The following is a 26081-nucleotide window of genomic DNA, read 5'->3' as shown; positions in this document are numbered from 1 at the left end:
TGTTACAAGAGACAGTGACAGGGCTAGAAAGTGACTACACATCTGATTATGCCTTCTGACTCTAGGATGATTCCGAGGGTAAACCACACAATTTATAGCCTGAGGCCAGGTCTACACTTCAGACCTACCACGGTATAACTAAGTTGTTCAGGGGTGTGAAAAATCCACCCCCTGAGTGACAAAGTTACACCCACCTAACCCCCAGCGTAGACAGTGCTATGTCAATTGGAGAGCTTCTTCCCACAACATAGCTACCACCTCTTGCGGAGGTGGATTAACTACACGGAGAGGAGAAGCTCCCCCGTCAGTGTAGGAGCGTCTCCACTTAAGTGCTGCAGCTACGCTGCTATAGCGCTGTATGTGAAGACAAGCCCTGAAACAAATGCTTGGAGAGTGTCCAGACTAGGCTTTTTTAAAGAGGTGTTAACATGAGATAAAAAAAATCCTTCACCCTCCTGCTGTAGGCCAAAACAGAATCATAATCTACAGAACACAAATGCAAATAAAATCCCAGTGCTCTATTGTGTTCCAAGGCTGAACAGAGGTTTAAAAAAAGGTGAAGGTCACAGCTACTCAGAGAAGTAGCTCATTTTTTTTTTTTTTTTTTTAAATGAGAAAGAGGGATTTTGCTTTTAAACAGTTGTGCAGGCAGACCATGAGTGTGGATTTGAAGCAACTCCTCCCCCTTTCCCCACATACACTGCCTGCCCAGACACCACGTGCAAATCTCAAGTTTACCCACACACGCTATCAAAGCTGCCACTACAACACAGTAAGATACAGTATTCATGTATATGGCACCATCAATTAAAAACAATAAACCTCGAGCAGTTACAGGTACTACCTTTAGTGCTCCCCTCACCCTGAATTCCTCTGCCAATTTTTGAAGTTTTACGTTTTCTTTTAATCATTAGTTTCTTGTCCAGTTGCTGTATGGAAGGTGCCAGCACATACGCAAAAAGTAAAAATACACTGAAAGTGCAGTAATAATTTTCCCTACAATGTCATGCACAACCTGTAATGAGAATCAGTAACATTTCAGGTAGAAATGTGCTGCTTAACACAAGGCACCCTTTTAAAAGTTAATGCAATTTACATAAGTGACTTTAAAGGTATTGGTCAGAAACAAAAATTGCTGAAGTCCCACAATGCACTTTGGTGTATTTGCCAGCTCAGTGTTTGGTCAATGAGGCTGGTACAGCAAAGAAAATATTCATTCACACCACTACTGGCAATGATTTGATTGGTTAAAGTGGGCAGTATCTTGCTTCTGTGTGGGGTGTGAATGGTTATTTCCCCTACGTTTGTGTTGACAAAATGATTAGTGAATATTTTTCAAGTGAGCCTTCTTCAATTAGGTTCTTTGTCAGAGTAAATCATGAATTAAATGGACCAGGTAGAGTTGCCAAATGTGACTTTTGCTAGCTTAACTTCAGACAAAGAAGGACGCAGCTCTGTTATTTTGGCAATGACAACAGGAAAGTGTGGCGTAATCCGCAAATCAACTCTGATTCATTTAACAGCTGCAGCTTTCCAAAGGGCAGTTCAGATAATGTCTTTGTCAGATAAATTTTTGTCGACAGCAACGGTAATAGTCTGAATCTCTAATATATTAGAACTAAAGAGTAGCATGCTCATTTTACAGAGTTTGTATTGCATACACAATGTTTAACAATATATCTGAGTTGTTCAAAACATTTTCGTTTTTCTAGTTTTAGCACTTTTGCATGTGGCCCTGCATTGGCCCAGCTTTCGTTGCCTGGTTCAGGGCATAGGTAAGTACTGAAACTACCCAAAGCAATTACTTTGATATTAAAGCTGGCTATTCTCCCTCCTGGGCGTCACCTGACACACCTCCCACTCAGCGTGCAGTGTTTGTGCCTGACAAGACCCAGCAATCCAGTATGAAAGCTCCTCATTCAGGTTCACAAAGAGGAGACATTGTTCAGCAAGATGGATCTGAGTACAGCACCCTCCACTTAGGCCTTATTATCAGAGTTACAAGGTTTCCTACCAAAGCCAAAATAGTTTTGTAAGGTAACTAACTCCAGCCACTGCCAATGGAATAATATGAAGGTCTTTTGACAAAGGTCAAACTACAGCTGCATGACAGAACAATGTACAAACTTGCTAACTGTAAATCTAAAAAGAAAAGGAGTACTAGTGGCACCTTAGAGACTAACCAATTTATTTGAGCATAAGCTTTCTTATTGCTGAATGCATCGGATGCAGTGAGCTGTAGCTCACGAAAGCTTACGCTCAAATAAATTGGTTAGTCTCTAAGGTGCCACTAGCACTCCTTTTCTTTTTGCGAATACAGACTAACATGGCTGCTACTCTGAAACCTGTAAATCTAAAGGCATTGCTTTATTAACATACAAATTCTATATGTATAATTCAAGCAGTACATTCTAGTATATACAAGGCCTCAGAGTTTCCTTAAGTCCAGCTAACATTTGACTAAATGTATAACTATGTCCACAAATGTTTTAATGGGCTGTAACAAAAGTTACAAAATTTGGAGTTTCCTTTTAACCTTTTTAGTAAAGAGGGTTCAGTTTAAAAAAAAAAAATAGAATGAGAGCGCGCTGCAGTCGGGCAAGCCTCCTAGCTAACAGAAGATTCAAGAAGCATCTTTTTTAGTGGAAGATATAAGGCCTTTTCTGCACTGAGTATTTTTGTACCTGTGTAGCGAAACTGATATAACAGTGAGTGTAAGCTCCTATCACAAACCCCCTGCCATAGTGTAAACCGCGATTTTGCACCGGTACAGCTCAAAATTGTGTAAGAAAGAAAATAAGTCCCACAAGAAAACCCCGTACAGCCATGGTGACACTTCTCACTTTGCAAACTAGGATAAACTGCAACATCTCTATACTCTGAGCTTGCACCACTGCATTTAGATTAGCATAGCTAAGCCAGCGCAAACAAACAAAAACCACAAAGCATAAAAACCACGTCAAACTGCACAGCTTTTGGTTTCTGCCCTCAACGATGAGCCAAAGTTACAAAATGGTTAGGCATGAACGCAGTAAAGCTCATCTAATTCGTGATGTGAAGCATCAAATAGGCCAATTATATTAAATATGCAGTCCTTCAAAATATATATATATATATTTCTGCATGGTAAAGCAGCTAAGGGGAATAAACTGAGCCTGGTTTTATTTATTAGTTTGTCTCAATTAGCTCTGCTTATATGAAAGCGTGTCCCAGTCATATTTTTTGGGAAATCACCAATGGGTTTGTAAAATAGCCAAAAGCAATGGCAATAAAGGGGCAAAAATACCAAGTTAGCATATCTAGGGACAAGAGGGGTGACTTTATTGGACCAACTTGTGTTGGTGAGAGAGACAAGCTTTTGAACTACACAGAACTCTTCTTCAGATCTGGGAAAAACAGAAGCCCTGGGGACTTCATTTTTCTTCTCTCCAGAAAATGCACTTCAGTTAGTACATCTATCATTCACATGCTGCAATTTTCTAAAGCTAAAACGTGGTTAAACATATAACGATCTTATCGTTGGAAAATTGAGAATCCTGAGTTTAAAGCAGCAGTGATAAACTATGGCAGGGCTTCAAATACAGTAATCCATGGCAAGTAGGAAGTTCTCTCAAAGGGAGCTGGAAGGAGTGTAACTTTGGATTTCTGCAGAATTTATGATCTCATTATTCCCCCCCACCCCCCTCCCAAAAAAACCCCTAGCCATTCTGACTGCAAAGATGGCATTCAGTTCACAATGGGAATGTTAAGTGATGGTTGTCCTAAGTCTGAAGAGAAACAGTTCCTGGCTGTCTGTTTCTGAGATGTTTCCTATGCTGCAACAGAGGATAAAACTGATTAGGGTGGTCAGTTTTCACTGCTACTGTTCAGAGTTTTGTGCAGCAATGAAACTGGACGAAGTTTGGGTTAATTTAATTCCACTACAACAGGAGGACCCCTCTCCTCCTCTCTCTCACACACATACACACACACAGAGAAATAAAAAGGAGCAGGCGGATCAGCTCAGCCTAGGAGACTCCATGATCCTTTCGGGACCCACAAGGGAGAAATAAAATAAGAGAAAAAAATATATAGGGAAGGAAGTAAAGCAAGTACGGTGTGGACAGGGGAGAAAAATAAGGTGGCTGAAAAACAGGAAGAGACACACCATGATCTAGAACAGAGATTGGCAACCTTTGGCACGTGGCCTGCACCTCTTCCCACAGCCCCCACTGGCCTGGAACGGCGAACCGCGGTCAGTGGGAGCCTCGATTGGCCGAACCTGTGGACGCAGCAGGTAAACAAACCATCTCGGCCTGCGTGCCAAAGGTTGCCCGATCCCTGATCTAGAATAAGGAAAGAAATAAATAAAGGTAGGGAAGAAGGTAAAATGAAAACAACAAGGACACAGTAAAACACCTTCTAAATTTAAAATGTTCAAAAAAGTTTTAGTTAAGTATGGTATTTAAACTAAGTCTCAGGCAGTACCCAACTGTTTTGTTCCTTTAGGGGTTTTATTTTGTTTGTTTTGTTTGGGGATGAAGGGGTGGGCAGAGGTTTTCAGATATACGGTTCCTTTTATAGATTGCTTTCAGAAGCTCAGATGGTGTTAACGCTGCTTTTCTTACATAGTTATAACTTTGCTCATAGATGACTTCACTCATCTGGTCAGAATATGAACCCAGGGTCCAATATCCAACTCACCTGCCATTTTTGTTGACGTAAGTTGCTAAGTAACCATGATCCTCCCAGTTATGAATTGTTTCTGTCATTCCCTGCTCTTGAAAAACAGGCTGTAGACCTTTAAGAACGGCATTGCAATCAGCTGCAAGATGAAGGGAAGGAAGGGAAAATACAGTCAGTTAAGACATTCTCAGACAAACGTTAAGTTTACTACACACACCTGCTGCTTTATTTATATTTTAAAAAGGTTCTGTAGTTCTTGGCAGCAGTCTGGTAGCTATACTCTGGACCGCCTTTGTTCCCCCACTAAGGCAGTGGCTTTTGAGTCTGCAATCTTACGCTATGAGGGTGCCTTGTCCCCTCCTTTATGACATCTTTCTGGTCAAGGAAGTTCCATCAGACTTTTTTTTTTTTTTTTTTATGAAGAGTTGGGTGATCATAGGGCAAAGTGTCTAGTTTAATAGGATTAATATTATTACTCAACCATCTCTATCACCATGATAGCAAGACTCCAGACTTGTACTATTTTAATTATGATGAGACCTAATAATAGAGAAGCTACTGTACTGGATGATCTCGCAATTTAGTATTCTTCCCAGGTTAGGACTTTTAACATTCTCTCCAATAACAATGACTGACTGGGCAAGATGAGCCAACCAATTCCACTCCAGACACAAGCCAAGCTTTTCCTGGTTCCTTTTAGGAACAAAAAGACGATTTTCCTCAGGTGAAGAGGGAAACTCTAAGGTGAAAGTTTGTAGCTAAGGGATACAAAGCAATAGTAAGTGCTAATGCACGTTTCTCACCACCACCACCACCAATACCAACAGTGAGTTAGATTTTTAAATTGACTGTCAAGAAGCCCTCCAACAGAGACTTCAATCTGCAGGTATTCTCTGTTGGTCATCACTTTTCTATCAATCTACTGATTTATGCGCTGATCCCTGTCTGTGGTACAGAGAGGTCTGTTTGCACAGAACTCAATAAAGGCTCAGGGCCTTAGTCATCAAACTAGAGATGTTACAGAGTTTAGTAGACTTTCACAGGCCAAATCTAAACTAAAATGGAATTACTTAGAGCCGGTTCCCTCAGTTATTTACTTACATTAATTAGACAATCCCGAAAACAGGAGGAGCAGAATGGTCATTCCCTTATTTAAGAGAAAGCCATTATAACCTGCCAACTATAATCCAGTTATTCTGCTAGAGTTCATATCCAATATACATAAACATTTGTCCAAAGTCATCCCTAGTGTGATCCCATTGAGTTTAATGCAAGTAACATCTGAGACTCGTTTGCTCTGTTATCTCCAAAAAAAAGATAAATCTACTTTTGTAAATCAATAATCATCCTTTTATAGCTAAAACAAACAAGTTACAGCACAAAAGTCTAGTGTGCATAAAATACAGAGACTGCATCTTTTGCTTCCTCGTTATGGTATTTTAGAAGCTGTATCAAGAGTGAAATACAAAACTAAATTGTGAGAAGTTAGTTGACCTTGGAATTAGTTATCCATGCTAAATTAGTGATTCTGGTAAAATTATATGAGACTCAGTGTAAAACTGGCAGAAAAGTGTCATACAACGCAGGTTCTGATGATGTACATAGCATTAATCCTCAAAGCATAACCCACAAGTTTCAATTAAAAAAAAAAAAAGGAGAGAGACATCAAGCCCCAATTAAACCTCTGTTGCCATAAGACCATTCAGCAAGACAGGCATAGCAAAACAAGTAGCTAGTCTACACGGAGAAATATATTGTTTAGCTACAGTGGAATAATTATAACTATAGCTAAGCCAATATAGCTATATGCAGACACTATTCCAGAGTTAAAGTGACTTTATTCAACCATTACTCTGCTTTAGCTGGTCAGTTTCTCCAGGTAGACAAGCCCTAAAACTTAGGAACCCCTATCTTCCACCGAGTACAAAGACCACTAGACTAAACTGCCAACCTGATTATTGATTGCTATTATGTAAAAGCTGTACTCAGACATGTGGGCTATCATCCATATAATTTTACCAAAGAAATTGAAATACTAGAGAGGAACAAAAAAATATTTCCCTTATTTTTCCCTGTCAACAAGAATGATGTGATTCATCTCTCTTGCCAAATGTAGTAAGCTGGGAAGGCAATGCCTTTTAGATAAAGATCAAATAATGTTAGAGCTAACAAAGCAAGAGTTCACATTTTCCTTTTATCTTCTAGGTCTCATTCATTACACTCCTTGGGTTGCAATTTATGCTTAATTAGAATTAAGAAAAAACAAACTGTACTGAAAAGTACTGAAGAATTTGGATGCTGACATGTCTACTAATTTTACTCGTGTGTAGTGTTCACACATGCACAACTATAAGTGGACTCTCCTTCCAAACCTCCACAATATACATGCAGTGTTAAGCGGTGGTATAAATTCAAACTTTACTGGGGAGATTTTATTTCCAAATTTCTTTGGCAAATTAGCTCAATTAACTATTCCCATTATAATGATAGCTGAAACATAATCAAATGCAATCTCTACCCTCCTTCCTCAAAAAAACACAACTTTTTTTTGCCTTCTTTCATATTCTACATTTTCTAGGAAGTTTTAGAGCCTCTCCCTGGCTTCATATCCACTAGCAATTTTTATACCTCCTGTGCAGCAGCAGCAGTAAAGATACACCATTGGTGTAAGCCCTAGCACAGACTAGACTCAGGTGTTTACAGCAGTGGCTTGAAAGAAGGTTTTCATGACTCGGTGTTGAACACCCTGCCCTGCTCCTGTTGTCTGCCCTGCTAGTACTGGTACAACCACTCCCTGGCAAGAAAACTGGTTCCACATTTTTTAATTTAGACTCTGCACTTGGTGCTGTCTCTTGTGTTGTCCATCCCATCACCCACACATCCTCCCCACTACTACACCCGTCCGTCGTCATCTCCCTCCCACTTTCTTTCCTTTCCTCCTACAAGATCATAAGAGTGCTACAGGAACATGAAAATGAAACTGATGGGTGCCTCGTTAGTTTAATTATACACACAGCACTTTCCAGGCCAGCAGATTAGAGTGAAAACCAAAAAGGCCTGGTCTACACTTGAAAATTAGGTCAGCATAACTACATCGCTCAGGGGTGTGAAAAATCCACACCCCTGACCAGCATAGTTAAGCCAACCTAAGGTCTGTGTACAGAGTGCAAAATTGATGGGGAGAATTCTTCTGCTGACCTATTTATCCCCCTCAGGGAAGTGGATTACCTATGCCAACTGAGCAACTCCTCCTGTCAGAGTAGGCAGTGTTTATACTGAAGCTAAGGGCTTGGCCACACTTGCAAATGTAGAGCACTTTGAGTTAAACCAGCCTTCGTAGAGCACAGTAGGGAAAGCGCTTCAATATGTCCACACTGACAGCTACAAGCACACTGACGTGGCCTCATTAGCAGCTTTTGCAACGGCCACAGAGAGCAGTGCATTGTGATAGCTATCCCAGCATGCAAGTGGCTGCAACGTGCTCTTCAAATGGGGGGGTGGGGTGGAGTGTGACAGGGAGTGTGTATGTGCGGGGAGAGAGAGTGGTTTTTTGGAGAGGCTGAGAGCATGTCAGCATGCCGTCTTGTAAATTCAGACAGCAGCAGACCCCCGCCCTTCCTCCCCCGCCTCTCTCTCTCTCTCACACAGCATTCCACAGTAATGGTTGCTTAGTCTTGGAGCAGATAAGCAGCTGGCTGTCAGAAACAGCGCTTTCAACAGGCATATCCGCATTCCTACAGCAAGTTCAAAACAATGAGAAGAGTGGCTACTTGACTTAAGGGGATTATGGGACGTTTCTCAAAGCTGATCAGAGCGCAGTAATGCAACGCCTCCTTCACCCTGATGCCTGGGCGTTTCAGCCAAGGCGCAACAAGCATTAATCTTCTCGCCTAAGTGGAGTACCAGGAGCGCTCTACGTGCCTTGCCAGTGTGGACAGGTAGTGAGCTAGGGCGCCCAGGGCTGCTTTAATGCACTCGCAAGTGTAGCCAAGCCCTAAGTGTAGACATGCCCTAAATGAATTCCAGACCTTCACTTGAATGCTGCTGCTGCAGCTGCATCATCACCACCACTGGGTAGCCAGGAAGTATTTGGAATATTGACACCCACCACCTCATCCCCCCCACTCCCCAGTTTTAAAAATAAATGAACTTGCCCCCCTACCCAAGTTCAGAGCAGGAGAATCAATACACTGAGCAACCCCTAGCAAGGCAAAGTGTATCCTCTGACCATAACAGCAACTTAAGTGAAAGAAAGCCTTTCCATTCAGCTCAAATTTTGATGCAAGTTCAGGCCAGGGAAATTTCTCTATAGTTCACATGGAAATTTAACAAACTGCATTTATTTAAAATGTGACAGAATTAATAATTATCCAAGTATCTGGCATTTATGTATTGAAAGGAATGGAACTGCAAGGGATTAGATATCAAAGAATACAAAACAAGAATTACTATTACTTATAATGACATCACATCTGCATAAGTTTTAAGCATCCAGTCTGTGCATAACAATATGCTTCTAGAAGAGGCAATTTGGAATAGCTACAGACATTCCTCTGAAGTTACAGTTGCCAAAAGGCTGCTCACTGTTAAAAATCAATTAATTTAAATACTGTCTTAAGGAGAAAAAACATTATGATCTGCTAGTCTGACTTCTTGCACAATACAAGCCACAGAATTTCACTCTGTAATTTCAGCATTCAGCCCCATAATTTGTAGCTGAACCAGACCATCGTTTTTAGAAAGACATCCAACCTTGATTTAAAGTCTCCCTGTAAGAGAGAGTTTCCAACAATATCCCTTGGTAATCTGTTCCAATAGTTTATTACCCTCTTGTTTATTACACATCCTTTTTCCAGTTTGAGTTGCTCCAGTTTTAATTTTGAGCCATTTGATCTTGTTATGTCTTTATCCTGTGGATTAAAAAAGCCTTCTAAATTTCTGGTTTGTTCTCTCCTTGTAAGTACTCCTACACCACAATTAAAGTTGCTTCTTAAACTTCTCTGTAAGATAAACAGACTAAGCTCCTTAAAACTCATTGCATGGTATGAACACAATTAATGTGATGGTTCCAAGAATACAACATCAACTTCTATCTGTTTAGTTCTTGCTAGTCAGATAAAACAAATTTAATAAGACTGTGATGGGGTTCAACTAGGGACTGTGGGACCGCTGTGCCTCATTAACTCACTAATCTGGGTTGTCTCTCACAATGCCTTACTGGAGACAAGCAGCAAACCCCTCCACATGTTGTTAACACTCAGTACAACTGCACGTGGAGCCCCACACCCAACTAGATTGCATGAATGCTCCCAGAGCCACTCATGAATCACACAGAGAAAGGCACCCACCAAATCCCACCCTCTCCAAACCTAGTACCTGAGGAATATGCCATCTTGAACTGCTCAAAACCCTTTCTTGAGCAATGCAAGTTTATTAATTGGTTCACTACTTCATCAATGGAAAGTGGACATATACAAGCCTTTGTAACCTGAGCAGATTTACCAAGCACTTCAGTCAAACTCACTGATAAGGATAAACATTAGAATAAACTTATTGATTACAAAAGATGGATTTTAAGTGATAGGCAAAAGTCAGAGTAGTTACCAAAGGAAAATAAAAGATAAACACACAGTCTAAATTCTCAACCTTATTAGACTAGGCAATCTGGACTAAGAAGTTTTTCTCACCCCACTGAATACTACAGGTTGGTTACAATCTTTCATATGCAGGCTCTTCCTGTTAGCCTGGGGACTAGTCTCCTCAGCGCTACCGATCTTGTTGCCTTCAGCATTGATGGGGGAAGATATAGGACAAACCATGCAGCCTCTGTCCTCTATTTTATATCCTCATTCCATGTGCTTGGAGAACACAAGTCCAGGTATGTCTGATGGGCAGAGTCACCAGGCAAGATTGAGAAATTCCCTTGGTGTGGACTTGTGCAAATGAATCACTGAATTGTAACTCCCTTGCTGGACAACGGCTGCTGATGGTTGTTGGACATGCACCCAGGCATTGGTTAGCTCCCTTGTTGTTGTTTCTGGGGATCTAATACCTCGGCAATTCCCCAATTCACAGCATATTTTAGTGACAACCATACAACACAATCTAATAACTTCATATGCACTAATTATATACATATTTAGATAGAACAATGGTTTTCGGCAGATCATAGTCCTTCCCATGAGTCCCTACCTGGCATGCTTTATATGAAATATGACAATTATATAAAAATTATGAATATGGGGTTTACAAGGTGCCTTCCCCATCCCTGAGGTACAGTGTGTCACAAAGACCCCACTGTTGAATACTTCTCCAGTTTTGAAGACTACTTTTTCCTAAATAAACCCATGGACTAAGTTACAAAGCAAAAATTCATAAACCTAATGTAAGATATGACACCGAATATGCATGGTCTGAAACATCATACCTGTGCAAATACTACTGTATAAGCACATATATTTATGCCACTGGGTGTTAGTATGTGTTCACCCTCCACACAACGTGCAAATATACAAGTGGCCTGGGAAAAGAGCAATCTGAATGCCTGACAACTTGTGACAGTTCAAGGTATTGGATGCATGAGTTTGAACTTGCAAATCTATAAAACCAGTGCTCTGTAGTCCATAGCTACATGGCTCCAATAGCAGCAAGTCTGATCCTTTACGATCGCACTGTCATTTGCTCTTACCTTGTAGATATATCCCATGATATAGCAGTATGGCCCTATGAAGTCTATGCCTATAGATACACTAGCTATGTGTATTACCTACATGTGCATTTGTCAGCACATGTACATTCAGGAATTGGGGTTGAGGGGGAAAGGCAGAGGCCCCGCACTGCGCGCTTTTTGATTTAGGAAGTAGCAAATAAATCTGTGGATTATGGACGGCTGTAGAAATGGCAGAAATAAAGTGCATTAATCATATAAATTAAGAGGTACATTTTCATTTAACTGATAGCATGCAATATTTCTGGCTCCTATCCCAAACGTAATTTGGTGCTGTGGCAGGGGGGAGGAAGGGCGAATTCACCCACTTGAGCAGATTACAGGAGCGGAGCTTATAAAACTAAGAATTTATATACCTCCGAAGATACTCCATCTCTAAATGTGATGTTTCTCAGGGCAGCAATATAATTCATTAATTAACTATGTTTCTCACATTTACTTATTTTGAGTAGAGTTTTAGACTTCCAGGTTTTCTAAAGTTTAGGAAGGCTGTTCTTTCTTGTATTAATAGCTTTTAATTGTAGCTTTTGTTGAAGGGATGTTTTTAAGAAGAAACTGAAGAGCATAAGAAACCCCATTCTAACATGACCTTTCAAACAACTGAGCTACTTTTTGCCTCAAGTTGGTGAAAATATGTCCTCTAAAAACAATTGGCCTTTGCAACAAACACCTCCCGCAGTACTAAGTTTAAAAGCATTCTGTTCTCTGTAAGAAAAACACCATAGGAAAATCCTTTGTTTTATGCACACTAGGTCCAGCCAGACACAGAATGCAGGAAGCAGAGCTCTGTACCAAGACTTTCAAGGCACTTGGGAACTGAATTTTTAATAATGTTCACATGTGAGCAGCCACTAATATTTCAAGTTGAAATGACCCACCTGTTGTTTAGTTGTACATGGGAAAGTGGATCAACATTGGATTTTCCTGTGCACCTGCTCTGTTTTATTAGGTTCCTCATGTGTATAATACGGAAGATGGGTTCAGAGGGCTACTTTTCCTTAATAGATTATCACAGTAGTAGTGAAGTTCTAAAATTATGCTACCAAAATAGGAATGTAGAAACTACACAATGAACACAAACCAAGTGCAAAAGTGAATTTCTTTAATACTCATAATGCTTAGCCCACTTGGAGCTTCTAGGAGATAGCGTAATAAAAGTAAGGTGATCGCTAGGGAAAGGGAAAATTTGCACAGAGAAGACCTAAAAGGATTTCTTCTTTGCTTTTTACGTTTGCATGTCTTGACTTCACTGTTTTTGCTGAAGTACTCCTTGGTGGACTGGGAAGGGGGAAAAAAGTAAAAAAAAAACAAAAAACAAAACACCATACCCCACTAGTGAGTGATGTGATAAGACAGTGAAAACAAGAGCAACCAAGACAGGAAGGAATTTTTATCTAGGCTGTTTGAAATGGAGTTTAAAAAAACCTGATCAAGCCATTGCAGTTGGGAAAACTGCTTTCAGCAGATTACCTTTCAAACTGATTGAGAAATCTTCTACTCCAGTCCTACCTATCCATATCTCCAACCAAGTCACCCAAAAAGGAATTAATTACATTGGGGGATGGGGAGGATTATAATTTGGATCAGATCTTATTTACATATCATAAATCAAGAAGAGAGAACTTTTATTTTTTGCAGGTTAACTTTGAACTGTCGCCCCTCCTTCCATGAAAGCAGACAATCATTTCGCGCCTTTTTTCCATGTGGGCGCCATACTGCTTTCAGCAGACGGTGCAGTAGGACTACTAACCGTCGTCATCAAACCACCGCTTCCGCTGTCACTCTGCTCTCCTGCTCTTGTCTCGATAGCGAATTTCTCCATGTTGTCTCTCATGGGCTCCCGCTTCCGCTGCAATTCTGTTCTCATGAACCCACCTTGCAGGTTGTCAGCCACCACTTCCACTGCCACTCTGCTCTCCTGGTGGTCTCGCAGGGCCGCTTCCGCTGCAACTCTGCTCAGCTGCTCTTGTCTCACCATACCATGGCAAGCATGTAGCCTGCTCAGCTGTTGTGTCCTGGCAGCAGATGGTGCACTAGGTCTGCAAACCATCGTCACTGAACGACCACTTCCACTGCCACTCTACTCTCCTGCAGATGCCGTACCATGGCAAGCATGGAGCCCGCTCAGCTCACCGCAGCAGTTATGAGCATTGTAAACAGCTCGTGCATTATCATGCAGTATATGCAGAACCAGAACCTGCAAAAGCAGACGAGGAGGCGATGGCAGCATGGTGACGAGAGTGATGAGGACATGGACATAGACTTCTCTCAAAGCACGGGCCCTGGCAATTTGGCCATCTTGGTAGCAATGGGGCAGGCTCATGCCATCGAATGCCGATTCTGGGCCCGGGAGACAAGCAGACTAGTGGGACCGCATAGTGTTGCGGGTCTGGGACGATTGCCAGTGGCTCCGAAACTTTCGCATGCGTAACGGCACTTTCATGGAACTTTGTGACTTGCTTTTCCCTGCCCTGAAGCACAAGAATACCAAGATGAGAGCAGCCCTCACAGTTCACAAGCGAGTGGCAATAGCCCTGGGGAAGCTTGCAACGCCAGACAGCTACCAGTCAGTCGGGAATCAATTTGGAGTGGGCAAATCTACTGTGGGGGTTGCTGTGATGCAAGTAGCCAACGCCATCACTGAGCTGCTGCTATCAAGGGAAGTGACTCTAGGAAACGTGCAGTTCATAGTGGATGGCTTTGCTGCAATGGGATTCCCTAACTGTGGTGGGGCAACAGATGGAACGCATATCCCTATCTTGGGACCAGACCACCGAAGCAGCCAGTACATAAACTGCAAGGGGTACTTTTCAATGCTGCTGCAAGCACTGGTGGATCACAAGGGATGTTTCACCAAAATCAACGTGGGATGGCCGGGAAAGGTACATGACGCTCGCATCTTCAGGAACGCTGGTCTGTATGAACAGCTGCAACAAGGGACTTATTTTCCCGACCAGAAAATAACCGTTGGGGGATGTTGAAATGCCTATAGTTATCCTTGGGGACCCTGCCTACCCCTTAATGCCATGGCTCATGAAGCTGTACACAGGCACCCTGGACAGTAGTCAGGAGCTGTCCAACTATAGGCTGAGCAAGTGCAGAATGGTGGTAGAATGTGCATTTGGACGTCTAAAAGCACGCTGGAGCAATTTACTGACTCAGTTAGACCTCAGCAAAACCAATATTCCCATTGTTATTACTGCTTGCTGTGTGCTCCACAATCTCTGTGACAGTAAGGGGGAGACGTTTATGGCAGGGTGGGAGGGAAGTTGAGGCAAATCGCCTGGCCGCTGATTACGCACAGCCAGACACCAGGGCGGATAGAAGAGCACAGCAGGGCACGCTGTGCATCGGAGAAGCTTTGAAAACTAGTTTCATGGCTGACCAGGCTACAGTGTGACAGTTCTGTTTGTTTCTCCTTGATGAAACCCGCCCCCTTGGTTCACTCTACTTCCCTGTAAGCCAATCGCCCTCCCCCCTTCGATCACCGCTTGCAGAGGCAATAAAGTCATTGTTGTTTCAAATTCATGCATTCTTTATTAATTTGTCATACAAATAGGGGGATAACTGCCAAAGTAGCCCGGGACAGGTGGGGGAGGAGGGAAGGACAAGGCCACTCTGCACTTCAAAACTTATTGAATGCCAGCCTTCTGTTGCCTCGGCAATCCTCTGGGGAGGAGTGGTTGGGTGCCTGGAGGTCCCCCCCAACCCCTGCATTCTTGGGCATCTGGGTGAGGAGGCTATGGAACTTGTGGAGGAGGGCGGTTGATTACATAGGGGCTGCAGTAGTGGTCTGTGCCTTTCCTGCACCTCAATCATATGCCAAAGCATATCAATTTGATCCTCCAGTAGCCTCAGCATTGCATCCTGCCTCCACCTCTCCTGTTGCTCCAGCCATCTGTCCTCGCGTTCATTTTGGGCTTTCTTGGACTCTGCCATTGTCTGCCTCCACACATTCTGCTGGGCTCTTTCAATTTGGGTGGACTGCATGAGCTCAGAGAACATTTCATCGGAAGTGCATTTTTTTCGCCTTCTTATCTGCCCTAGCCTCTGGGACGGAGATGTTAGTTGCAAGCGTTGAAACATTTGCAGCTGCTGGAGGAAAAAAGGGGAGATTAAAATTGAAAAAAAGACACATTGGCCATTTAAAAGGAGGGGCTGATATTTTCGGGTTAACGTGCAGCACAAACTCAACTAACCCCCCACACACACACCTAATTCTCTGGGATGATCGCTTCACCCCTCCCCACACCATGTGGCGAACAGTGGGATGGATTTCTTTTCAGCCTCAGGCAAACAGCCCAGCAGGAACGGCCACCTCTGAATGTCCCCTGAATAAAATTCCCCTATTTCAACCAGGTGACCATGAATCATATCACTCTCCTGAGGATAACACAGAGAGATAAAGAACGGATGTTGCTTGAATGCCAGCAAACAACGGGACCACACGTTGCCATGCTTTCTTATCCAATGATTCTAGACTACGTGCTACTGGCCTGCCGTGGTAAAGTGTCCTACCATGGAGGACGCAATAAGGCTGCCCTCCCCACAAAGCTTTACAAAGGCTTTGGGAGTACATCCAGGACAGCTTCATTGAGATGTCCCTGGAGGATTTCCGCCCCATACCCAGACACATTAACTGGCTTTTCCAGTAGCTGTACTGGCTGTGAATGTATCCCAAGTCTTATGGGCAAAGTAATCAAACACACTTGCTTTTAAACAGTGTATTATATTTACAAAAGTACACTCACCAGAGGTGCCTTCTCCACCTTCATGGTCCAGGAGCCCTTGGAGTGATATTGGATCCAGAGTGATAAACAGTTCCTGGCTGTCGGGGAGAACCGTTTCTCCGCTTGCCTGGTGTGCATTATCTTCCTCGTCCCCAAAATTCTCATCCCTGTTGTGCGAGACTCCCCCCTTGCAGGAGTCCACATACAAGGTGGGGCAGTGGTAGGGGCACCCCTTAGAATTCCATGCAGCTCATCCAGAAGCGGTATGTCTGGGGCTCTGACCCCGAGCAGGTGTTTGCCTCTTGGGTTTTTTGGTAGGCTTCCCTAAGCTCCTCAGATGTCACGCGACACTGCTGTGGGTCCCTGTGATAGCCTCTGTCCTTCAAACCCTTGGAGATTTTTTTCAAATATTTTGGCATTTCGTCTTTTGGAACGGAGTTCTGATAGCACGGATTCATCTCCCCATACAGCGATCAGATTCAGTACCTCCCGTTCAGTCCAAGCTGGAGCTCTTTTGCGATTCTGGGACTCCATGGTCATCTCTGCTGATGAGATCAGCACGGTCACCTGTGCTGATCAGCTTGCCACACTGGCCAAACAGGAAATGAAATTCTAAAGTTCGCAGGGCTTTTCCTATCTACCTGGCCAGTGCATCCGAGTTGAGAGTGTTGTCCAAAGCGGTCACAATAGAGCACTGTGGGATAGCTCCCGGAGGCCAATACCGTCGAATTTCATCCACACTAACCCAAATTCGACCTGGCGATGTCGATTTCAGCGCTAATCCCCTCGTCGGGAAGGAGTACAGAAATCGATTTTAAGAGCCCATTAAGTCGACAAAAATGGTTTTCTTGTGTGGATGAGTGCAGGGTTAAATCGATCAAACGCTGCTAAATTCGACCTAAACTTGTAGTGTAGACCAGGGCTAAGGGCATGTCTTCGCTATCAACGTTAGAGCTTTAACGTGGCTGTGTAGTCACAGTACCAGCGCTGGGAGAGAGCTCTCCTAGTGCTGTAAAAAGAAACCACCCCAAGAGGGGAGTAGCTCCCAGCGTTGGTGCACTGTCTACACTGCCACTTTAGAGCACTGAAACTTGCAGCGCTCATGGGGGTGTTTTTTCACATCCTTGAGCGAGAAAGTTGCAGCACCATAAAGTGGCAGTGTAGACAAGGCCTTAGTGACTAAAGTTTTTGCTATGTTTAATTCTCACAAGCAGTGCAAACTGATTATTATGAGACAAGTATGATTCTATTCTTTCATGTGTATTGAAACAAAAATGGTTTGATGAGTTCCAGCTACAAGGCCAATATGATACAAATGAGTAGGAGCTACAGGACTGGGACCATTGCCATCAATTCAATCCAATGCACATGGACAAGATTCACCATAGTTACAGATCTCGTCTATTTGCATTCCATTATACTACAAATATTCAAGTAATAGTCTTTTTTTTCCTTTAATCCTAGTAAGGAAGATGTTCACTTTTCTCTTTGTATTCACACAGGAATGGGAGTATAAGAGAAACCCTGTCTCTCTTTAAAAATGTGACTGCAAGCCAGACAAACTGTCAGGAGATCTGGAGCAACTATGTGCCTGAATTCCCTTGATAATTTTTGTCAACTGAAATAACATTAAAAAAAAAAAAAAAAAAAGTCTCTCCCTCCCCTTCCCTCCAAGATATACAAATGAGTGGACAGTTGTGAAAATTTAGACATCAGTACATGTAAAACAAAACAAAGCACGATTTTCTAGTTGCTGTACTCTGCCTGTGCTCACATTGCAAATACCTTAAGGGGTTGTCAGATGTATGAAGTAAACTGTAAGAGGTCAGTTAAAAAATCCAATGGGATGTATAAATTGATGTCCCTTTAAAGCACATATAGAGTCCCAATTCTCAGATTACAGAATTAAAAAACTGTTAATAATTACTAGTATTAGAGTAGCATCCAGAAGTCCCAATTAGTATCAGAGTCCCAGTGTGCTAGACACAATAGATATAGAGGACATTGCTCTAAAACATGAGTGCAAGTCTTGATAATAACTAAAAATGTGTATGTTCACAGTAGCATAGGTTTTGTGAGACACCTAATCACTCGAAGTTCTGCGCCAACTGCACCCAATGACTTCGGCTCTGAGAGAATTGATAAAGTGACATGGCAAGATGTATTTACTCAGTCTTTAAAAAGGACACTAACGGACACATTTCTGTCTGGCTTCAAAGACAAAAACTTCATTTTAAACAAGAAGAACAGAGGACATGGATTAAAATGTTTCAAACCTATACGAGTCATGACTGCGTACTAAGAAACTGGTAGCCAGCCTCCCACCCCATAGCCTATAATTAAACACAGCACAAGCAGAATGTGAAGTCTGTTAGAAACCATAATCCCAGTATCCTGAGGAAATTCCATTCTGCCTATCTAAATCCCCCTTGAAGTTTCAATTGGATAGACCATTTTTTACTTCCCATTCTTAACGACTGCATAGCTGTATTAAGCATTGGTTACGTAGCACCACAGTTTTGCATGGCTCTTTACAGCTAAGAGAGATGGTCACTTCCCCAACAAGTTTAAAAGACTAAACCGGATAACGTACGACAGAGAAGGCCAGGGTTGCAAATGAAGGTAAGGAGACTTAGGCCTGATCCACACTAGAAAGTTAGGTCGGCACAACTAGGTTGCTCAGGGGTGTGAAAAATGCGTGCCCGTGAGCGGTGTAGCGATGCTGACCTAAGCCCTATGTAGACAGCGCTAGGGAGACGGAATACCATGTCAAAGCATCTAGCGTACTACTGGTATTATTTAAAACATGTTTCAGAGTAACAGCCATGTTAGTCTGTATTCGCAAAAAGAAAAGGAGTACTTGTGGCACCTTAGAGACTAACCACAAAAGCTTATGCTCAAATAAATTGAGCTACCGCTCACTTCATCGGATGCATACTGTGGAAAGTGTAGAAGATCTTTTTATACGCACAAAGCATGAAAAAAATACCTCCGCCCCACCCCACTCTCCTGCTGATAATCTGTCTAAATCTTGCTCTGAGTTGGTCTATTTGGTCTAATTAACCTCTTACAAAATGTCTCAATGTTGGCATTAAGTACTAAAAAAACGTTTCCTTTTGTATGGGGTATATTTATTGGCCTCTGGACTCCTGCTAATCTGAAGTCCCACCCATATTTTTATTTGCTAAGCGCCGACTGGGAGCTCAGGAGGATACAAAGAAGACATGCTCCCTGCCTTGAGAAGTTTAACCATCTAAAACCATGATCCCGCAAGGATGCTCTGAGTGGGCATTACAGTTCACCCTCTCAGAGCTCCTTGATGGATCAGGGCCAGCATAGACAGACAAATCAAATCAGACCCAAGAGTCACCAGCCCACAGGATGGTTTTTGTAACTGGCCATCACTATAAAAATCTTCATCCCAATATAAAAGTCTGCCTATCCTACAGCCAGTTAAGGATCTAGCAAAGCCAGATTTAAAATACTTTCCGGGTGGTTGAGATTTAAGCTATTTGGGAAGGGAAGGCCATTTGTTTCAAAGTTTGAAAAAAAAAAAAAAACAAAGGTCACACTTCAGTATCTGCTTTGATTTTTAGTTGCATTAACATGCATTAGCTTCACTTGTCAGAGATGACAAATCGATCTCCAAAGCTGTTGACTCACAAAGACTAACTACATTTCCTCAGTATTAAAAGTACTTTTCCTGGCTTGCGTACAGCACAAATAATATTCCTTGCTCATTGGAATTCAATAACCCTGCGCCATCCCTTTTCTATTTTTGACTCCTCCTACTTAACAGTTGCCCTAATGCAATTAAAACACACACAAGTTGTTTCTTGCTGTGTTAAGTATTTTATGGTTTTGCTTGGTTCAGCCAAGCAACTTTTAGATCCCTTCAGCACTGCTGAGGAACTGGGACCATTTTAGGAACCACTTCCAACTAATCAAAGAATGTTTTTCTATTAAGCTAGGATGAGTCCCAAAATAACCTTCCCCAGGAGGGAAAAGAGGCTTAAAACCACTAATCATGCCTCTCATAATTTGGCATGCTGATTCCATAAAAGGCATACTTCTTGCAAGACAGCCTCTAGAGAAAGAACGAACACTGGCACAGTGACATATCACTTCTTTCATAGACAGCGCTCACATAGACTTGCACCAAAACAAAAGGGTGCAAATAAAAATAGAGATTTTCCAAAAGTTTGATATTGACAGAAATAAAGAAAGGGCTGTTTTGCCACCCAACCAACTGTAATTATAACAACTGATTGTTTTTTTCAGCATCTGTTCACATTCGTTCTTAAAGTAAGGCCTGGGTCGGACACACCACAGCACTATGCAAAAACTACTCAGCAATGGTAAATGGAAAGCTTTTCCCAGCAAGCGCCTTAAGCCAGCAATTTCTACAAAATCTAATATTTCATTAAAAGAAAGTTTACTAGTCCTTCTGGCTAAAATGATAAACTATCCAAACGTAAGGTTTAGAGTAGCAGCCATGTTAGTCTGTATCCACAAAAAGAACAGGAGTACTTGTGGCACCTTAAAGACCAACAAATTTATTAGAGCATAAGCTTGGGTTTGAATAGAGACTAGAGTGGCAGGGTCATTACACATATTGAATCTATTTCCCTATGTTAAGTATCCTCACACCTTCGTGTCAACTGTCTAAATGGGCCATCTTGATTATCACTAAAAAAGTTTTTTTCTCCTGCTGATAACAGCTCATCTTAATTAATTAACCTCTTACAGTTTGTATAGCAACTTCCACCTTCTCTGTATATATGTATATATCTTCTTACTATATATTCCATTCTATGCATCCGATGAAGTGGGCTGTAGCCCACGAAAGCTTATTATGCTCTAATAAATTTGTTAGCCTCTAAGGTGCCACGAGTAGTCCTGTTCTTTTTAACCAAATGTAAGGCAAGGCAATGTGTTTTCTGGGCTCACAGATGGCTCCAGTCCCTTTTGCCATCCTTAAGTTTGCCAAGCAGCAGCGGAGTGAAATTAAATGAGACTGACCAGTTTAACTGCTGCTACTCAGAACCCTACTGACACCTTTGACACTATCAAGAATCACACAGTTTCAAGCTACTGATCCTTGGGAAAGCAACCCAGCAGCATCATAGGCAGACAGTGGAAGTCCCAGTAAAAGAGAGGCAGGGGAGGAAAGAACAGATGTGTAGAAAGAATAGTAAATATAGCAGGTGACCAGCTTGGCTTAACAGTGAAATCCTTGCTGACCTTAAACAGAAAAAAGAAGCTTACAAGAAGTGGAAGATTGGACAAATGACCAGTGAAGAGTATAAAAATATTGCCCAGGCATGCAGGAATGAAATCAGGAAGGCCAAATCACACTTGGAGTTACAGTTAGCAAGGGATGTTAAGAGTAACAAGAAGGGTTTCTACAGGTATTTTAGCAAGGGAAGGGGGAGAAAAGAATACACTAGCAGAGACCCACGATCTAACTAACAGTTCTGAGGGAAGGATTCAATAAACAGAAACCCTCCATCCATTCTTTCAGCAGCTATGAGGAAATGCAAAATGTAGAGACAGAAAGCTGCTTTCCTCCACCAGCTAGGGAAGGATTGAGTTTCTAACACCTATTATCCAGAGGCTGAGAGATGCAGCCTAAAGCACCTCCTCCTACCCAGAATCCAAGGTAGCAGGGGTTCTGGCCTTGTTCCCATGTTACTGATCCCACATATACGCCTGTTGGGCTTCCCTCATCTTTCATATCTACCTTTGGCTATCAGATTCAGGCCTTCTGCTAGCAGGCATCCAATAACATTTTCAAGCACTGGCAGTTGAGTATTCAAGTCATGCCACTGTGCTGTCAATCTCTGTGTCCTGGAAAATAAAATACTGCAAGATATTAACTACTTAATTCCTTTTCCAAGATACAGTGTACCTGAGGGCAAGACCAAGGACTTTACTGTACTATTACATAATTCATCCTGGCTTTAAGTAATTAACAGCAGTGATGAAAGCAAGGTTTACTGCTTGCTGATTTTAATAACAATTTAAGGCACTTCAATTTTAAACCTCATTCTGCAACCGTGTTTTATTTAGGGAAATAAGTACTGGTTCATTCTCATTGGCTGATATAATAATTAGAACACATTGATATGCAACCAAGTACGAAAATTTGGTACTTTTTTTTTGTTAACTAAGAGGATGCACTATCTATACACATTTATTTTAGTAGTTATATAGTTTAAGTATACATTTATTCAGATTTTTTTTTTATTACTGTTGGAATATGCAGGTGACCCAAGAACCTCTTAAAGCCAGCTGAAATGGGTGTAGAGAGGGGTTACACAAATCTCAAATCTGGTGTGCACGTTCTAGTTCACCAAAGCATGTCACGTGAGGTTTCAAACGAAAGCCAGTATCACACTGGTCATTAATGTCATTGTGAAATGTATGTACATGTACTACACAAGGAATTATGTATCTGTACCAGAAAATTATGTTCTTAAGCATGTAAGGTAAAAAGTAGATCATCAAAAGGTGACATGCCTCAGACCAGTTCTTCCAGACAGGAGGTAAGAAATGTGCATCTCTCTGTCAGGATATAAATTAAGCTTTGTTAGCTAACACAATGGTTGCCAATTTACACACACAGTCAAATGTTAACAAAGAGATGTGAAGTCAAAAGGAAAGCAGCATGCAGGAAAAAAAAGCCATGGAGCATTATCCCCTCTCGGAGTAAAGACAATGAACTGGGGGGGTGAGGGGGGAGATGTCTAGAAGGCAAAGAAGATAACCTGGTATCCTGCACCTATGAAACAAACAGTCAGCATGTTTGTATTCATGAAAGTAGGGGTCTCAGCCAATCTTGGTTAAAAATGCTGCAGAAGACTGTGTGAGAGAAGCTCCTTTTGACAGGAGGTTAACCTTTTAGTTGAGTTTACTTTCTAGAAAGCATTTAATGATTTTGTTTAAGATTAAGGCATTTCTTTCCACTATTCTTACTCACTATTACTTGAATCTTTGATAATAAATTTATTCTTGTTTTCACTATATGTATATATCTAACTGTGATGTTAAGCAAAATGCCGATCCTGAGCTGAAACTAACAACGTGGCATGTACCATTCCATTGTGAATAGCAGATCTGGTAACTGTGTAGAGTGTCTAGTGGATATGGGACTGGACACTGCACAGATCACTCCAAGGACTTGGGCGTTGGTGTGTGCCTATCACTACCTGTACAGAGAGAACGAGGACTGCAGAAGCTGGGAAGGTGGTTCTTGTGCTGCCAGACGCTGCTGATCCACAGCAGGCACGCACAAGACCCTTTCACACCAAGGACGGGTAGCAGTGAGGTGCCTCACAATCCTGGGAAATGTCACAATGCATCATACAACATCTTCTATTTACTACATGATTTTTTTTTTTTTTACTTGATAATTGTGTCAAGTTGCATTTCAATGGAAATTTGGAATTTAATTAAATACACAAAGTTAAATAAAACTACCTTAAGTGTGCTGGATACGTTAAGAAAAGTATCAAATGTGTTTTGCATTTAGAACGGATTTTATGAAACGAACTATTTCGGTAGTTAGAGAATTGAACTGATTGTTTCTGGTCACCATATCTTAGATTTTCAAAGATATTCTAAAACATATAAATAGGTGCCTACTAGGATTATCAAAAGTGCCTATGTGCAGCTTTAGGCACCTAAATATCTTTGAAAAGTTAGCCCCCCCATTTCCCTCACATTTTTCCAATTACTTGCTCTCCTCCTCCCCCACCTGTTTTTTATTAATAGACTGATTAGGAGTTGGAAGAAGCAGGAAACCTTATTTTTTTCTATCAACTTCTCAACTTTGAATGAACTAGCCCAAAATTAAGAAAATATTCTCTGCACCTGCTAGCTAATCTTAAACCAAAAGTAAGGCAAAAGATTTTCTGCCCAACAGAAATTGAAAGTACTTTTCCCCTCCTTAACATCAAATGCATATTTAAATGATTAAAAGATTATACTAAATGTAGGCATTAATGTAAGTTGTCATAATTTCAAGTTTAATTTGACAGGTTTATTTTTAAAAAAGAAAAATGTATTTAAATACAAAATCTGTTAACTGATTTGTATCCACTCTGCTTAAAGCAGTAGTCACTTTTCAGACTGTACCATGTAAAAAGGCACCTCATTCAGCACATCTACCACGTGTCTATTCAGGGTTACACTTGATTTAAAATAAAATAAGTTTGTATTGATTTCTAGTATTCTTTATACTGCAATGCCAACACAGCAAAAAAGGGGAACTGGATTCTAATTCTTTTTGAACTTTGAACAGAATGAATGTTCATTCCATTTGCCACCCAGCTACATTGGTATAACCCTATTGTACACAAGGGGGTTACACAGGTGTAAATAAGCAGCATAGCATGGCTGCTGGTTTTAGCACCAGCATCTCTCTTTCACACTGAGGCAGAGGGGTTACGCTGCAACCTACAGCTTTAGATGCCTCGAGAAAACATCACGGCGTAGTCGCTTCAGGAGTTGCATGCCTATATCAGTGACCTGAGGTTCACACGCCAAACACTTGCTAAGCAGACCATAACAGATTCAAAAGTGAGGGAGCAAAGTACAAGGTTAGAGTCCGTATTTGTTCCTGTTTATTTAGGGTAAAGGAAATAAAAACAAAAGAAAGTATACAGAAGAATAAAAGCAGCAGAAGAGTCAGGCTGAGCAAAGAAATGTGTGATAAAAACTCACCAAGAAGCCGTCAGAAAAGCTGTGTGCACAGCAAGGTCTGTCAGCTGGTGACCAGAAGAAATTGGAGCTGGTGGCCATGCTGCACTCATGTGCAATGAGGCAGGATGGGGCACCTACTCCAAACTAGCGGCTAAAAGAAGTCCCTTTTTCTCCTACAGCACATGCAAGAGACCAAGCAGACCATTGCCCATATGATCGAGCAGCAGCGGTGATAGTGAGAGGCCCAAAGGTGTGAAGTCTGGAGTGGGAAAGGATGCTCGTTAAGGAGAAACACATGGAGTTGGAGGCCAGGTGTCGGTGAGGAGGCAGAGCTGGAGCACCAAGCTTGCTGATCGGGACAAACGCAAGCAGCATGAACCTGAGAAGAGAATCAAGTACTGCCCATGGGACGCAAAAGGAAGAACATAAGGCTGTGTGCCCAATTACAGGCTAGCAGGCAAACAGATAGGGGTGTGATGCCTGTAGCCTGAATCATTATGGACACCAAAAATGGTCTGTGATTTTGACTGTGGGAATGTGGGAAACTGGTTTCCTTGATGTGTCATTTTCTGTAATAATGTAAAGGCTCAGGTATTTGCTTGCCATAATCAGACTCAGTGTCAAGGGGGGAAATCAAGTCAGTGCTGAGTGTGTCTGTGGCACAGTTAAGAGGTGTTGTTGGCACAGAATCTGCTGGGAGCGGTGGGACACGGATAAAGCCAGGAAATGCTACTGGCCAGTATTCTGCTGAGAGCAGGAAGACTGCTGGGAGAGGCAAGACTCTGATATAATTAGGAGATGCTGTAGGCCAGAGCTCCACTGAGAGCAGGGACACTGAAGCACAGAGAGAAAGTGCTGTAGCCCAAGATCTGCTAGGAGCAGTAAGTCACGAGTACAACTAGGAAACAGCTGGGAGGCAGAACTCTACTGGGAGCGGGGAAGACTCTGGGTGGTAAAGGGTCTGGTTTCATGCCTTCAGGGGTGACAGAACTCTTTGCTGTTCAGGGTGACCAAGATGTTGTGTGAGATTAAATGAAAGCCAGTGACATATTGGTCATTAATATCATTGTGAAATCACTCTATGGGGAATTATGGATACTTACTGATATTATGCTTAAAAGAGAGAGAGGTTTTATTCCAGACTGGAAGGAGGATAGTTGCCTCTAATGCAAATTAAGCATTGTGGAACACCACTAAAGGAAGTTCCATTTGCATATGAAGTCAACAGAAAAAACAGGATGACAGAGGGATGT

The 26081-nt window shown here is 42.0% G+C and overlaps 1 protein-coding gene across 2 annotated transcripts in view; it reads right to left on the bottom strand.

Annotated features, from left to right (window-relative positions):
- Window positions 1-26081, bottom strand: part of SMS (spermine synthase) — a 77805-nt gene that overhangs the window by 41393 nt on the left and 10331 nt on the right. For both annotated transcript variants that reach the window (XM_048862942.2, XM_048862952.2), the window contains exon 2: window positions 4684-4804. In XM_048862942.2, coding sequence (XP_048718899.1) covers window positions 4684-4804 — 121 coding nt within the window. The remainder of the gene's footprint in view (window positions 1-4683; window positions 4805-26081) is intronic.

The sequence above is a fragment of the Caretta caretta genome, chromosome 1 (genome assembly GCF_965140235.1).
Source record: "Caretta caretta isolate rCarCar2 chromosome 1, rCarCar1.hap1, whole genome shotgun sequence".
Lineage (NCBI taxonomy): Eukaryota > Metazoa > Chordata > Testudines > Cheloniidae > Caretta > Caretta caretta.
This window is presented reverse-complemented; position numbering and strand designations above follow the sequence as displayed.